The following is a 17,690-nucleotide window of genomic DNA, read 5'->3' as shown; positions in this document are numbered from 1 at the left end:
AGACATTCAGTATGTGCAGATATTTTGATTGCATTTACAATAGCTGCTGTTTATTTTTGTCCTCTGACAGTCAATTCCATTTTATTGTTCTATATTCAGTTCAGCAAAATTAATCAAAATGTGACTGGTTCTTGTCACCAGTCATAACCACAATCGGATTAAATTTGTTGTTTAATGAAATAAATAATTTATTCGGTTGACTCATTCATTCTTAAGATTTGGAAAGGGTCGTCGTATCATTTGTGCACTCACATTTTCTGGCCACTCTTTACTTTTGTACTGCCACTAAGTTTGATGAGAATTACTATTCCTAACTCTTTTGTCAAGTAAACCATTTCACTTTAGGTTAAATGCCTGTCAGAAGGCTAAGACAGTTGGTATTTAACTTGAGAATGGTTGAAATGTAAGACATGAATGCAGTGTAATAGTTTATTTAGCAGTGCATTCCATGTGTTGCATAACTAGCACACGCTGTAAAGTGAGTTCCTGTTCCTGAAGTTCTGAGATATTGTTCATGTGAGAAAGAAACAAAATTGATGCTGTGTCATGAAGCAGGTGCAGAGGTAATGGCTGTTTGATGGAGTGGGTGCTCTGTTTCAGAGTAGTACGTGTCACTTGTACTGGTTAGCGTATTGGTTTCACGTTTTTCTGTAGATTGAGTGTTTTGGGTGTTTGACATAGGACATCTCATACAGATAGGGTCAGGAAAAATTCACATGAATGCCAACATGAAATCATTGATTTTTAGTGATGCAACACAAAGTTGATGGTTTTTTGTAAAACACCCTGAAATTTGGCATTTTTTCCTTTTCCATGTAAAAGTGTCATAAATCTAAAGGCAGAAATTTACTAATATTGGTAACACATAGTTATTGAATGTTGAAATTATATTTTGACCTTTTCTCAACACAGTGGTTTGTGTATAATTTTAAAATGGCTGTTCGTTTCCCATGTAAAGAATTATGGTTCTGCGTGGATGTGGGAATTAGTGAAGTTCGGTGGCAGGAGGAACAAGACTTCTGGTCAGGTGACTACAGGGTTATAAACACAAAGTCCAATAGGGGTAATGCAGGAGTAGGTTTAATAATGAATAGGAAAATAGGAATGTGGGTAAGCTACTACAAACAGCATAGTGAACGCATTATTGTGGCCAAGATAGATACGAAGCCCACACCTACTACAGTAGTACAAGTTTATATGCCAACTAGCTCTGCAGATGATGAAGAAATTGAAGAAATGTATGATGAAATAAAAGAAATTATTCAGATAGTGAAGGGAGACGAAAATTTAATAGTCATGGGTGACTGGAATTCGTCAGTAGGAAAAGGGAGAGAAGGAAACGTAGTAGGTGAATATGGATTGGGGCTAAGAAATGAAAGAGGAAGCCGCCTGATAGAATTTTGCACGGAGCACAACTTAATCATAGCTAACACTTGGTTTAAGAATCATGATAGAAGGTTGTATACATGGAAGAACCCTGGAGATACTAAAAGGTATCAGATAGATTATATAATGGTAAGACAGAGATTTAGGAACCAGGTTTTAAATTGTAAGACGTTTCCAGGGGCAGATGTGGACTCTGACCACAATCTATTGGTTATGACCTGTAGATTAAAACTGAAGAAACTGCAAAAAGGTGGGAATTTAAGGAGATGGGACCTGGATAAACTGAAAGAACCAGAGGTTGTACAGAGTTTCAGGGAGAGCATAAGGGAACAATTGATAGGAATGGGGGAAAGAAGGACAGTAGAAGAAGAATAGGTAGCTCTGAGGGATGAAGTAGTGAAGGCAGCAGAGGATCAAGTAGGTAAAAAGACGAGGGCTAGTAGAAATCCTTGGGTAACAGAAGAAATATTGAATTTAATTGATGAAAGGAGAAAATATAAAAATGAAGTAAATGAAGCAGGCAAAAAGGAATACAAACGTCTCAAAAATGAGATCGACAGGAAGTGCAAAATGGCTAAGAGGGGTGGCTAGAGGACAAATGTAAGGATGTAGAGGCTTATCTCACTAGAGGAAAGATAGATACCGCCTACAGGAAAATTAAAGAGACCTTTGGAGAAAAGAGAACCACTTGTATGAATATCAAGAGCTCAGACGGAAACCCAGTTCTAAGCAAAGAAGGGAAAGCAGAAAGGTGGAAGGAATATATAGAGGGTCTATACAAGGGCGATGTACTTGAGGACAATATTATGGAAATGGAAGAGGATGTAGATGAAGATGAAATGGGAGATACGATATTGCGTGAAGAGTATGACAGAGCACTGAAAGACCTGAGTCTAAACAAGGCTCCGGGAGTAGACAACATTCCACTAGAACTACTGACAGCCTTGGGAGAGCCCGTCCTGACAAAACTCTACCATCTGGTGAGCAAGATGTATGAGACAGGTGAAATACCCTCAGACTTCAAGAAGAATATAATAATTCCAATCCCAAAGAAAGCAGGTGTTGACAGATGTGAAAATTACCGAACAATCAGTTTAATAAGCCACAGCTGCAAAGTACTAACACGAATTCTTTACAGACGAATGGAAAAACTAGTAGAAGCCGACCTCGGGGAAGATCAGTTTGGATTCCGTAGAAATACTGGAACACATGAGGCAATACTGACCTTACGACTTATCTTAGAAGAAAGATTAAGGAAAGGCAAACCTACGTTTCTAGCATTTGTAGACTTAGAGAAAGCTTTTGACAATGTTGACTGGAATACTCTCTTTCAAATTCTAAAGGTGGCAGGGGTAAAATACAGGGAGCGAAAGGCTATTTACAACTTGTACAGAAACCAGATAGCAGTTATAAGAGTTGAGGGACATGAAAGGGAAGCAGTGGTTGGGAAGGGAGTAAGACAGGGTTGTAGCCTCTCCCCGATGTTATTCAATCTCTATATTGAGCAAGCAGTAAAGGAAACAAAAGAAAAATTTGGAGTAGGTATTGAAATCCACGGAGAAGAAATAAAAACTTTGAGGTTCGCCGATGACATTGTAATTCTGGCAGAGACAGCAAAGGACTTGGAAGAGCAGTTGAACAGAATGGATGGTGTCTTGAAGGGAGGATATAAGATGAACATCAACAAAAGCAAAACGAGGATAATGGAATGTAGTCGAGTTAAGTCGGGTGATGCTGAGGGTATTAGATTAGGAAATGAGACACTTGAAGTAGTAGAGGAGTTTTGCTATTTGGGGAGCAAAATAACTGATGATGGACGAAGTAGAGAGGATATAAAATGTAGACTAGCAATGGCAAGGAAAGTGTTTCTGAAGAAGAGAAATTTGTTAACATCGAGTATAGATTTAAGTGTCAGGAAGTTATTTCTGAAAGTATTTGTATGGAGTGTAGCCATGTATGGAAGTGAAACATGGACGGTAAATAGTTTGGACAAGAAGAGAATAGAAGCTTTTGAAATGTGGTGCTACAGAAGAATGCTGAAGATTAGATGGGTAGATCACATAACTAATGAGGAAGTATTGAATAGGATTGGGGAGAAGAGAAGTTTGTGGCACAACTTGACCAGAAGAAGGGATCGGTTGGTAGGACATGTTCTGAGGCATCAAGGGATCACCAATTTAGTATTGGAGGGCAGCGTGGAGGGTAAAAATCATAGAGGGAGACCAAGAGATGAATACACTAAGCAGATTCAGAAGGATGTAGGTTGCAGTAGGTACTGGGAGATGAAGAAGCTTGCACAGGATAGAGTAGCATGGAGAGCTGCATCAAACCAGTCTCAGGACTGAAGACCACAACAACAACAACAACGTGGATGTGACGTTGACCAAAAATACCCAACTTCCAACCAACTGCATTTTGGTAAGTTTAGCAGTGTGACATTTCCAGACACTTTGTATCGTTGATATTGTTGAGCAGGGAAATGCCTAGTGATCTTCTCAGTATCCACGTTTCTGTGACATATAGTGAGCAGTCAGCATCTCTAGGTATTGACCAATGCTTGGTACCATATATGCAACTGGCCTCACCATTCTATGGTATATTTAGACATCTTCTTACCACAAAGAACACCAGTGATGTGTCTTAATCACATCCAGGTTGCTTTGATTCTTGCTCGCATATCTTCATTAATATAACCTTCACTTTGTAGTTGAGAAGTAAGGTATCTGAATGTACCCACATTGATGAGAGGAGCTCATTAATTTGTATAGTTCTGAGGTACTTAGTCTTGTGGATGTTTGAATGGAGACCAAATCTTTGCAAACAGTCATAAAATGTTTGGAACTGAGTTTGAAGATCATTCCTGGTATCCACCCCAAGCATTATCTCATCAGTTTACAGTATTGTCCATGGTGCACACTTCTGTCGGTCACACATTATGGATTCATTACAGTGACAAAGGGCAGGAGAAACAGAGCTGAGCCTCTATGTACACCGTCTAGGGAAGCTGTCAGTCAGTACTGCAGAGCATTGCAGCTGGCTGCTAGAGCATCACAGCTGGCTGCTGGTGTTCTTGTGCAGCATTTTTACCCAGTTCACGTGTTTCCTGGATCTTGGTGACTGCAAAGACTTAGCAAATCATCTAATGTGGTACTCGAACAACTGCCTTCTCCAGGTCAGTAAAGTTAAGACGTAGCAACCTCCTTTTCTTGCAGAATTTCTCCATCGGCTGGCACACAGCAAAAATGGTATCTGGTATGCCACATCCCTTCACAGACCCACATTTATTTATTGAGTGCTGGACTATGTCCCATAGCCTGACGTCAAGGGTACATTCTAATATCTTACGTTACTGTAAACAGCTAGACTACTATTAAAGCACATGCATCTAACTCTCAGTAAATGTAATTGGAAATTGGGCTTGTATATAATGGCTAGTTTTTAATTGATTGGGAATGGATTTTCATATTGTTACGTCTCGCACAGAATGACCTCATCCAATCCAGCCAGCATGGATTCTGAAAACATCACTCAAGTGAAACTTAACTTGCAGTTTTCACGCATGACGTATTAAAAGTTTTTGATCAAGGCAGTGAAGTAGATGCAGTATTTCTGGATTTCTGAAAAGCATTTGAGTCAGTACCATGTCTATGCTTATTATTGAAAGAATGATAGTAGGGGGTATCAAGTGAAATTTGTGAGTGGAATGAGACTTTTTGGTAGTTGGAACATAGTACGTTACCTTGGATGGAGAGTCATCGACAGGTGTTGTGGTAATCTTGGGTGTGCTCCAGGGAAGTGTGTCGGGACTCTTGCTGTTAATGTTGTATATTAATGACTTTGTAGACAATATTAATAGTAACCTCAGATTTTTCACAGATGATGCAGTTATATATAAAGAAGTACTGCCTGAAAGAAACTGCTTAAATATTCACTCAGATCTTGATAAGATTTCAAGGAGGTGCAAAGATTGGAAATTTGCTTTACATGTTGAGAAACTGTAAAATCATGTACTTCTCAAAACAGAAAAAGTATCTTATGACTGTAATATTAGTGAGTCATAGTTGGAACCAGTCAACTCATACAAATACTTAGTTTTACCTCTTTGTAGGGAAATGAAATGGAATGCTCACATAGACTCAGTCATTAGTAAAATAGGTGGTAAACTCCTAGAATATTGCTCAAGTGTGTGGGACCCATACCAGATCCGATTTAGAAGGGATATTGAACATATACAGAGAAGGGCAGCATAAATGGTTACAGGTTTGTTTGACCCATGAGAGTAAGTCATAGAGGTGCTGAATAACTTGAACTGGTACTCTCTTGAAGGTAGACGCAACCTATTCCAAGAAAGCCTACTTATGAAGTTTCAAGAACCCACTTTAAATCCTGAGAAATCTTACTTATGAAGTTTCAAGAACTTGCTTTAAATTATGACTCAAGGGATCTACTACAAGTCCCCACATACTGTTCCTGTTGGGATCATGAGGACAAGGTTGGACAAATTACAGTTTGCACAGAGGCATTTAAACAGTCATTCTTCCCCCACTCTGTATGTGAATGGAATGGCGGGGAAAACCCAAGAACTGGTACAATGGGACATACCCTTTACCATGCACTTCAAGGTCGTATGTGGTCTCTCTCTCTCTCTCTCTAACTCTCTCTAAAATATATATATAATGGAAGGAAACATTCCACGTGGGAAAAATTATATATAAAAACAAAGATGAGGTGACTTACCGAACAAAAGCGCTGGCAGGTCGATAGACACACAAACAAACACAAACATACACACAAAATTCAAGCTTTCGCAACAAACTGTTGCCTCATCAGGAAAGAGGGAAGGAGAGGGGAAGACGAAAGGAAGTGGGTTTTAAGGGAGAGGGTAAGGAGTCATTCCAATCCCGGGAGCGGAAAGACTTACCTTAGGGGGAAAAAAGGACATATCCATCCACACATACAGACACAGATGTAGATCTGTTTGGAGTATGTTAACAAACTTTGCCCGTGAATACTAAACTTGTTTCCGTTCTTCAAAGAGGGAGTAAAGTGTAATGACCTTTCTTCTTGTGTTTCATGATGAGAAGATGCACTTCACCTTCTATTTGAACTAATTTCAGTCATTTCATCTTCTGTTTTGAATTTTTATCACTCCTTGTCTTACTTGAAGAATTGTACTATAGAGAACAGTTTTGCTATAAGGTATTCTTTAATAATTTTGCAGATCTAGTTTAGAATCTTGGTGTGGTCCCACATTTTTGTTTTGTATCCTGCAGTGTTTCTTGTTCGAAAGTATATGAATGTTGAGTTTGTAGGACAAAGAGAGGATTTTCATGACTGCTCCACAAGAGATATAGGCGTCCTTTATACATTAGATGCCACATCAGAATGATCGCAGCAAACACAGTCAGTAGATTCCTTACACTTTTTGATAGTCGCATTCACAAATCAAAAATTTCACATCGGCTGCTCTCACAGCACTCCAGTTTTGATTAAAAGAAAAATGGAAGTTCAGTCCACTTTGAATTCGCACATCAAGCTATTAGTGGGTCATAGTATAGGATTCTTGGACTCTGGTCATACTTGGTAATTCTATGGATTGTAGTTATGCATAGCTCCACAATTGAAACTGTACAGTTATGAAAATAAATGAAAGATTTTTCACTTCATGCAATGTTAGTTTGGTAAAATTTTATCATTCAAACAATTTGTGATTGCTGTGGACCCTGTTGCAACAAAAAGAATTGAAGCATATATCTTTTTTTTTTAATTTCATTGGCAAGTATTGCCTCAGAAAAGAACAGTTGTTACTGTGTTTCAAGGGAAGGAGGATGATTAACTCTTAACATACCTTCTTTTATGTGGTCATTGAAACTGGACCACAAACTCAAACTGGCGAAGGAAAGAGGAAAAAAAAAATGGGAACCCACACAAAATCTAAATGTGTATGGCAGGAGGGGAGTTTAACATGGATCCTCCTGAATGCAAGTCCAGCATCTCAGTCAGTGTCGTCTTCCTCAGATGGTAAACTTCAGTATAAATTTGTATTCCATTAATGTTATTGTCAGTCATGGTATGACAAGTGTGTAGAAGAAAACAATATGCTTGTTGACTGCTTGAAATGCCCAATCTGATGTTTAAGAATGAACCATATGGTGATACAAAACACACAACTGACTGAAAATAATATAATGGACACAAATTATGAAAAGGAAAGTTGCTACTCATTGTATAGCAGAGATGCTGAGTTGCAGATAGACACAACAGAAAGACTGTCACAAAAAAGCTTTCAGCCAGCATGGTCTTCATCAAAGTAGATCACACACACGCACGCACACGCAAAACTGCAGTCTCTGGCAACTACTGAAGCCACAGTTGCCAGAGACTGCAGCCGTGTGTGCGAGGTGTTTTTCTTTTGTTTGTGTTTGTGTTTGTGTGTGTGTGTGTGTGTGTGTGTGTGTGTGTGTGTGTTCTTTTGATGAAGGCCTTGCTGGCCGAAAGCTTATTTGTGAGTCTTTCTGTCGTGCCTGTCTGCAACTCAGCATCTCTGTTATATGATGAGTAGCAATTCCCTTTTCATAATATTGTTACGTTCCATCCTGGATTTTCCATTGTTGGATATAATGGACACAAGAAGATACAAAGCCCTGCTTCTTTCACGTATGGCATTAGTGTGCTTAAATCTATTCAGCACATATGTATAACAAGCTTGAAAATACAGCTGATTGTGACTCCTGTAACCACATGTAAAGGAGGAAATGAATCTAGTTTCTTCAAGAAAATCAAGGTATTAATAGAAAAAGAGCTATAGTATTGGAAATATTATGCAGTATATTTCAGTCTGTGCTCATTGCAAAACGTAACATTAAACTTGGAAACATTTTGTATTGTAGCAGGAGAAGAGCCCTGGAAATTAGCTGTAGACTTTCCATTCTTTTTATATTGGCTAGAGGCAATGTATGTATCTCAGTAGTTTTGATCTTTGTTGAATTGAATGAGAGGAGTTGTTAATTTGTATTCCTGAGTTAATTAATTGTCTTTTCTATATCTTCCCTTTCTGTTTCTTTTGTTCGTCGGCTATTCTAGAGGCATATTTCCCTTTTTCTGTGCTTCATTGTGAGAGTTTATGCTTTAATATTTTTGCAAACTGTCATAAACAAATGAGGCAAACTGCATTAATTTTGTTCATTAGTTACATGGAACTCTTACTAGTAACCACAATAATGATGCAACTGAAAAGTACCAAACAATATTAACAGTCATTACAGTGCTGCATATGTGCTATAGATTAGTGTTTTATTTAACTGCTTAGAGATATTGTTATACACTGAGGTGACAAAAGTCATAGGATAGGACAGTGTTTTGGCAGAGCTGTTATATATCTCATGTGATTCATGTGAAAAGGTTTCTTACGTGATTATGGCAACTCAGCGGGAATTAATAGCCTTGGAACGTGGAATAGTAGTTGAAGCCAGCCAGGTGCATAAGACATTCCATTTCAGAAATAGTTAGGCAAATCACTATTCTGAGAGCCACAGTGTCAAGAGTGTGCTGAGAATACCAAATTTTGGGCATTACCTCTCATAACGGACAACGCATTGGCCGACGGCCTTCACTGAACAACCAAGAGATGGCCTTCACTTAACAACCAAGAGAAACGGCGTTTGCATAGAGTTGTCAATGCTAACAGACAAACAACACTGCTTGCAATAACTGCAGAAATCAATGTGGGACATGTGACAAACATTACGTTAGGACAGTGCAGCAAATTTGGCATTAATAAGCTATGGCAACAGACAACCGATGCAAATGCCTTTTATAACAGCAGAATGTCACCTGCAGTGCCTCTCCTTGGCTTGTGATCATATCAGTTGGACTCTCAGACAACTGGAAAACTGTGGCATGGTCAGATGGGTTCCAATTTCATAGCTGATGGTAGAGTGCGAGTGTGGCACAGACCACATGAAGCCATGCACCCAAGTATTCAACAAGGCATTGTGCAAGATGGTGGTGATTCCGTAATGGTGTCCGCGGTGTTTACATGGAATGAACTGGATCCTCTGGTCCAACTGAACAATCGTTGACTGAAAATGGTTATGTTTGGCTACTTGGAAACCATTTGCAGTCATTGATGTACTTCATGTTTCCGAATGACGATGAAATTTTTATATATGACAGAGTGCCATGTCAGAGAATTCTGAACAATTTGTGCAAATGATTTGACCACCCAGATTGCTGGCATGAATCCCATTGAACATTTGTATGATATAATCAAGAGGTCGATTTGTGCACAAAATCCTGCACTGGCAACACTTTAACAATTATGGGTGGCAGTAGAGGTAGCATGGCTCAGTGTTTCTGCAGGGAGCTTCCAAGGACTTGGTGAGTCCATGCCATATCAAGCTGCTGTGCTATGTTGGGCAAAAGGAGCTACGACACGATATTAGGAGGTATCCCATGACTTTTGTCACCTCAGTGTATATGATCTCATTACTCGAGAACAAAACCTTAAGTGAAACTTGGATTTGAATTGGGGGAGATTAAGTAAAGAAACCAGACAGTAAAATTTGTTACCAATTTTATATATTAAAGATTTGCAGTGTAAACACAGATTGTAAGTACAGTTTAAAACATCTATTTGGTCCCACCTTCCACACCTCCATGAATAGCCGCCTCTCCCATCGTCTCAGTGTTGTATGTAAACTTTGTATAACTTTGAAAGTAAATTTGAATCTTTGACACATCAAATTGAGAAAATCCACAACTGAATCATTATAACATCTTTAAGCGCAGTCTATTAACACTCTTATTTTCCCTATGATCACTGGTGTCCTGTTGTATTGAAAATCATCAGATCTGTTAACGTAAATAAAAAAGTACGTGCCAAATTTGGTTGGACCCTTATTTAACACACACATGATATATAAATCAGAGTATGAGCTATCAATCAAAATAGCAGAGCAGTCAGTCAGTTTTGACTATTGTATGCAGTGTCCCTCAGAAAATGAAACCAAATGGTTGCTCTGCAGCTATGATAGGTATTATATACAGTGTTCTACTTATCACATGTGTTTCAGATAAATTAAGTGAGGTCAAACTTGGCATGTTCATTATCTATGTGAACAGATTTGAAGATCTTTAGTAAAGAATGAAACTGGTAATCTTTGTGAAAAAAATGCAATAATAGATTGCATTTGAAGTATTGTTGACTGGTAGATTAATTTATTTTGCATAGCTAACTGAAATTTTTATATTATGTGTAATGTTTCCTTTTTATTTGCAGATCAAGCTGTTTGTATGGGACATGCTGTTTGGTGGGCAAGACATATACTATTGGGTTTCTAAGGTTCTGTAAGCAAGCAACATTACAGTTCTGTCTCGTCAAACCCCTTATGGCTTTTGTTATAATTTTCCTACAGTCTTTTGGCCATTACCATGATGGTGATTGGAGGTATGTTTGTAAGGAAGTAGTGTTAGAAATATTTCCCACTGCACTTTGAAATTTTTCTCTCTTTTCAGTATATTCCAGCTCTACGTATTTCACTTTTCCCATTGCTCTGATCCCACCCTCCACCCCTCCTCATCTCTGTGAATACCCCTCTCCCTCTCACTCTGTTCTCCCCAATGCTGCCCCCATATCATCAATCCTGTGTATCCTTGCTATACTGACAGTGGTGTGATGGTAATTGAAAAGCTGTGTGGCCGTGTTCACTTACAAGGAAGTCAAATTTGTAAGTTTATTCACAATATCTGTTTAAATTAACAAGCTACAGGAATTTAGCATGTCTGGCTTGCTGTATGCAGAATGTTTTCATTTTTAAGACAGATCATAATATCGGTTTGCACTTGGTGTTTTCTCTGTAACAGCTGAATGATAGGTAGTATTGTCCCTGCCCATTACAATATCTTAGTTTGGAATTAGGCATGATAAGAATTGTACAGTAAACAACCTCTTCAAAGTGATAACATTTCTTTCAATGTGATACACTGCTGTTTTTCTTGCATATAAATGAAAGTTTGCTCCCAGGAATTGAACCGGCAGAAACATGCATAACAATTATCCAAGAACCTTTTCTTGTTGGAAATTTAGAACTGATAGTACCAACTTTCATTCTCCATGATGTTTTCCTTGAGCGATTCTGGTTGACCTATGATTGATTGAGGTATTACACTGTTAAACCACTGACTCCCCTTCTTTCGCTTGTCTTTTTCATAAATATTAAAAATTTTAAACCATAATTAATTTCAACATATTTAAAGCTAATGTTTCTTAAAATTCTTTGCATTGCAAAAAAAAAAAATCCAGCGTTGGTAGAGACAATACCTATTGTACGATTCACCTAAAGTACAGTCATGTTTATATGTTTATTAAGCCATGTATCCACCTGTACCGGTGGGAGGTGGGAGGTTGGGGGGGGAGGAGGGGGGGAGAGGGAGAGGGGGGGGGAGAGGGAGAGGGGGGGGGGAGAGGGGAGAGAGAGAGAGAGAGAGAGAGAGAGAGAGAGAGAGAGAGAGAGAGAGAGACCAGAAATGCGCATGCATTTCAGTACTCTGGGGACACACAGTGCATAGATTTGAAAGACATTTAAGCTATATCTTTCATTATTAATGTGTTCAACTTTTTTCTTCTTGGGAATATAAGCATGCAACAATAATTTACGAGTGGGTAATAATGAATACCCTTGGTACATATGGTGCGTTGCTTTCATTATTATGTTATCTGATCATGTATCTAGCATTTTGTTGTAATTGATTGATCATATAATTCAAAGCAGGGAGCTGATTGACATAGATGTTTAAGATCCCTGCTTCGAATTATATGATCAATCAATTACAACAAAATGCTAGATACATGATCAGATAACATAATAATGAAAGCAACGCACCATATGTACCAAGGGTATTCATTATTAACCACTCGTAAATTATTGTTGCATGCTTATATTCCCTAGAAGAAAAAAGTTGAACACATTAATAATGAAAGATACAGCTTAAATGTCTTTCAAATCTATGCACTGTGTGTCCTCAGAGTACTGAAATGCATGCACATTTCTGGTCTCTCTCTCCTCTCCTCTCCTCTCCTCTCCTCTCCTCTCCTCTCCTCTCCTCTCCTCTCCCCCTCTCTCTCCTCTCCTCTCCCCCCCCCCCCCTCCTCCACTTTAGATGAATCGTACAATAGGTCTTGTCTTTACCAACGCTGGATTAAGAGTCTATAAGAGTACTTTTTTCAATTGTTCTTGTTTCACATGACAATAGTCAGTGACACAATATACACAGAGTTGCATATAAACTCTGTGGTTCTTCTTTACACACACACACACACACACACACACACACACACACACACACACACACACTCTAGCACATCTATGGATTGTCTGGCAGGTACATGTCTGTGCCGTTCAACTGCCGCATCTACCTTCTTCCTGCAACTGATTTTAAACCTGCACACACAGACATGTGACGCACAGTAGGTAGGATTTTACCGTCCCATACTTGTATCTAGAATATCGTGTGTTCAGGACTGTAGAAGGCTGAGTGGTTCTAGAATTTACACAGAAATTCTCGAATCACTGCATATAAACACCCCCCCCCCCCCCGCCTCCCCTCAGATCGAACACGCGATATTTTATTTTTATACATAATCATTATGCAAGTAATATCACTTATAATAACATTTCATATCTTAACAATATACATTTTTTTTTTTACATAAGTTTATATACATTTCTCTTCTTTCAGTAACAATTCATTGTTCTTTCGTGAACAATTTTTCATTTGACATGAGCATACACTCGAGGTTTTAGTCAGCTTTACTAATATTTAGGAATTGTGAGGACTTTATTTTTCCCTTTATTTTCTTTTTCAATCAAAACCTTGGTGTTTATGACACACGAGTATTCTATTTTCTCTTCTTATCTTTTTGTACTACCTTTTTCTAGTATGTACTATTTTCATTAGTTGTAGCTTGCAGGAACTTGGGGCGAAATAAGTGTTCTTTTGACACTCATTTATTTCTACAAAACATAGTAATGCTAGTCGTTCATAGAATTTATACTTTCCAGAATAATTCCTATAAAATTTGTGACTTCTGTCATGCTACTGTCCCCTTCTCCTACTATCAACAACTATTCCTTTCTTGTGGGTTGACCTTATGAGAACACTTCCTCTTTCCATTCTGGTAGGTATGCTGCTTCTTAAAACATTCCTATTTTTTAGGCCACAGGTTGTCCTATCTTAGGGTGTCCATTTCAGTTTCATTGAAAAAGTGGACATTTAAAATAAATTAGGGAAAACCGTGGGACAATGAAGAAAAAAAAGGGGACGTAAATATTGTATTGACTAAATTTAATACACATACAAGTTTTCCTTTACAATGTGCACTCAGATGATCCCAAATCACTTTTTACAATTATTCTGCCACACTATCACCGTACTTTTCACTTTTATGTACTTTATCAAGAAGTGCATTTTCATTTGAAATTGTATCATAAAAGTCAGTACACGATACACTGTTATAGTGTGTTTTGACAATGAGCAAGGCCCTCACTGTTTCAACTTTCATTCTGTTTTTTTCATCTGACCACAAAGACTTCACTAACAAAAACACATGTTCCACAGCAGCATTTGACCCAGGAATTATCAGACAAAACTCCACCAAATGAATCATGTTTTTCATGTTAATGTTTTTACTTTTGAAATAAGCAAATATTTTACACCACGTTGCACTAACACTTTCTTTGTCTCCTTCTTCACTTTTTATGAAGTTCTGTCCACATGAAAATTCATCGAACAGTTCGTCTTCATCAACAGGAAAATTTGGTACAATACTTTTAACAAAAACACAACAGTCCTGATGTAGCTGCTCCTTTTCAGTATTAACCCAGTCAAATGCTTTAAAAGGTGTGAGAAATGGTAAACACCATTTTATAATATACTCAATGCAAGAGTCATAGAAGATGTCAGCATAAATATGAAATAGTTCTACAGTAATTTCACCCTCTTCTTCCAGCTTTCTTAGAGTCTCGTGTACAAAGGATGTGAGAAATCTTTCAGATTTTCTACATTGTAATTTTCCAAATAATTTGTTTATTTCTTGATAAATTTCCACTATTGTGATTTCTTGTTTCTCAATACATTTAATTGTTGTAGAGAAAGGTTTTAGCTGGCTAACAAGAAAATGTAGAAGAACAATAGACACAGGGTTATCAAAGAATTGTTTAAGTATAACAGTACACTTATCAAGGGAAATGAAATATGATTTCAAAGCGGGAACTATCTCTACAATTCTTTCCAATGCTGGTAGCAGAGATAGCCACCTTCTCTTGCTGTGCCCAAGTACAGTTTTGTATTCAGTTTCAGTAAACTTACAGAATGACTTCAGAGATTCAACCCTTACTGTATATATGTGGAAATGCTGGTAGATTTTGTTTACAATTAGTTGGCAGTCGATGGGTAGGCAATCTGAGCCAGTTTGTAAGGAATTGTGCACCACATGTGCTGGACAGCCAACACCTACTATATTATTCACTGGGTTCTGTTGCAGTTTATAGAACAAATTGTTTTCTCCTTTCCTCTGCTTACCACCAAAATTGGTGTTAGTGTTGTCTGCAGAAACTGCAATCACCTTTCGCTCAATATCATATTTCTTTAAAACCTCCAGCACATAATTCTGGAGTGAATCTGAAGTTTGTCCAGCTAAATTAACCAATTCGAACACTTTCACCGTGATGTCATTTTCAGGGTGAAAATACCTGATAAGATAGGAACCAACTATAAATCCAGATGATTCGATGTATCAATCATTACAGAAATGAATCGAGCACTTTTCAGGTCATTTAAAACCTGCTGAGCTGCATAGGTGCAATAACATTTGAAATGATTGCATTACATTTTGTGTGTCCACATGTTAAAAAAAACTTTTCAATCCTAAATTCACAACTGCTGTAGTACAGTCCATTGACTTAAAGCTATAGTTATGCATTGCACTGTGGTATGCAAATGTAGCTTCTTGTGCTGCCAACTGCCTATCCATTTCTGTTACTGATTTTAAGTTTACATAGTAGAGACTACGCATTTATTTGCTCTTTTCGTTTGATCACTCATGCTATGTTTCTTCGTCTTAATGTGATTCACAATGTCAGACCTTCCACCATGACCAATAGCAAATTTTTATCTGTACAAGGTACATCCTACAGTTTCTCCACTATCAGTGATAAAAGGAAACTCGCTTTTTGTATTGCTGTTAAAATTACACTTTCGTTTTGGCATAATGAAACAGTGATTGCACCGTGCAAAACATTAACAGTGTGGTGACAAAAGCCAGAGAGCAAGTATCAGTGGTACAGAGTATCTCAGGACTGAAAGGACGGATTCAGTGGATCGATTTAGAAGAGAAGAATCTTCGTTGTTATTCGTAACCTATAGTGCGTTTAAAATTCCTTGCAATTTTTGACAGTTCGGTACATGTACGGGGTATGCTGAAAGTCATCACACGCTTCCTAGCGCAGTTAGTAGCAAGCCAAACAACCAGTAACGTAAAATACTCTAGCCAAGCGGAATCATAAAAAACGGGACATTTGAGCATCCCCAAAAAAACTTTCGGGACAGCGGGACATTTTGGTAAAAAACGGGACTGTCCCAGGAAAAACGGGACAAATGGACACCCTATCCTATCTCCACGTAGGTATGACTGCACTTTATACTTAGTGAATGCCGGGTACGCCCCCCTCATCCTTTCTGAGTAGACCTCACAATTCATTACCCTAGTATACATTTCTATGTATAACATAATTATTTTCTGGTAAAGATATCAATCTATCTTAAGCTTCATATATTAAAAACAAAGATTCCATGACTTACCAAACGGGAAAGCGCTGGTAGATAGGCACGATAAAAAAACACACAAACACACACACAAAATTTCAAGCTTTTGCAACCCACGGTTGCTTCGTCAGGAAAGAGGGAAGGAGAGGGAAAGATGAAAGGATGTGGGTTTTAAGGGAGAGGGTAAGGAGTCATTCCAATTCCGGGAGCGGAAAGACTTACCTTAGGGGGAAAAAAGGACAGGTATACACTCGCGCACACACACACATATCCATCCACACATATACAGACACAAGCAGACATATTTAAAGGCAAAGAGTTTGGGCAGAGACGTCAGCACTTCCGCCTCAACTGACATCTCTGCCCAAACTCTTTGCCTTTAAATATGTCTGCTTGTGTCTGTATATGTGTGGATGGATATGTGTGTGTGTGCGAGTGTATACCTGTCCTTTTTTCCCCCTAAGGTAAGTCTTTCCGCTCCCGGGATTGGAATGACTCCTTACCCTCTCCCTTAAAACCCACATCCTTTCATCTTTCCCTCTCCTTCCCTCTTTCCTGAAGAAGCAACCGTGGGTTGCAAAAGCTTGAAATTTTGTGTGTGTGTGTTTGTGTGTTTGTGTGTTTTTTTATTGTGCCTATCTACCAGCGCTTTCCCGTTTGGTAAGTCATGGAATCTTTGTTTTTAATATATTTTTCCCATGTGGAATGTTTCTTTCTATTTTATTTATCTTAAGCTTCACATTTATTCTATAATACATCATTTACTCCCAAGAGGCCTCCTGTACTTATCAACTTCTATACTTTCAGATATTATGTCTATATATACTACTTACATCGCACTATCCTTCAATTAATCAGAGTCTTTAGTGCACTGATGTTGCTCACGCCTTTTTCTTATTTATCCATTACTCATTACTATTTTATAGTTGTTCATTATGTATGGACACATCTCCTTATGTATATTCAATGGAGAACCGTCATAACTCCCCATATATGTGTGCATAATTCCCTATGTACACACCTTTTCCCGTACAACACCTGGCAGCTCTCACATCGTGACAGGCTTTGTCTTATATAATTTAATGTTTGCGTCAAAGTGTATTTTTGTGTGTGTGCGTGTGTGTGTGTGTGTGTGTGTGTGTGTGTGTGTGTGTGTGTGTGTGTTCGAGTAGTCTGATTCTTCGGCCTTTTTATCTAAAGATAAGATTTAAATTGTTAGTAACCACGGAAATAAGGAAGGACTTCAACAATAGAAGTTTGTGAATATGGAAAGAGGGAAAAGATAGACAGGTCCTCAAAATGAGAAGTAAGAAGGAAAAAATAGATGTGGTTGCTAGGATCGAAGAAGAGAAAGAAGATAGCCCCAAAGACAGGAAACTGTTCCCACCGCCTTTCCCCAGGTTCCCTACCTCTTAGGTACTTGAGTGAGACGCTGTAGGAGGTTTGGTTTTAAATCGTCTTCTGCAGAATGGACTTGTCCC

General features: G+C 38.3%; 1 protein-coding gene across 2 annotated transcripts in view; it reads left to right on the top strand.

The window, feature by feature from the left end:
• The window catches only part of LOC124607300 (transmembrane protein 184B), a 100,806-nt gene that overhangs the window by 48,397 nt on the left and 34,719 nt on the right, over window positions 1-17,690 (top strand). For both annotated transcript variants that reach the window (XM_047139593.1, XM_047139594.1), the window contains one exon: window positions 10,667-10,834. In XM_047139593.1, the coding sequence (XP_046995549.1) occupies window positions 10,667-10,834 (168 nt within the window). The remainder of the gene's footprint in view (window positions 1-10,666; window positions 10,835-17,690) is intronic.

This window comes from Schistocerca americana, chromosome 3 (assembly GCF_021461395.2).
Source record: "Schistocerca americana isolate TAMUIC-IGC-003095 chromosome 3, iqSchAmer2.1, whole genome shotgun sequence".
Taxonomy (NCBI): Eukaryota; Metazoa; Arthropoda; class Insecta; order Orthoptera; family Acrididae; genus Schistocerca; species Schistocerca americana.
The sequence above is the reverse complement of the archived record's forward strand: the minus strand, read 5'-3'. Positions and strand labels throughout refer to the sequence as shown.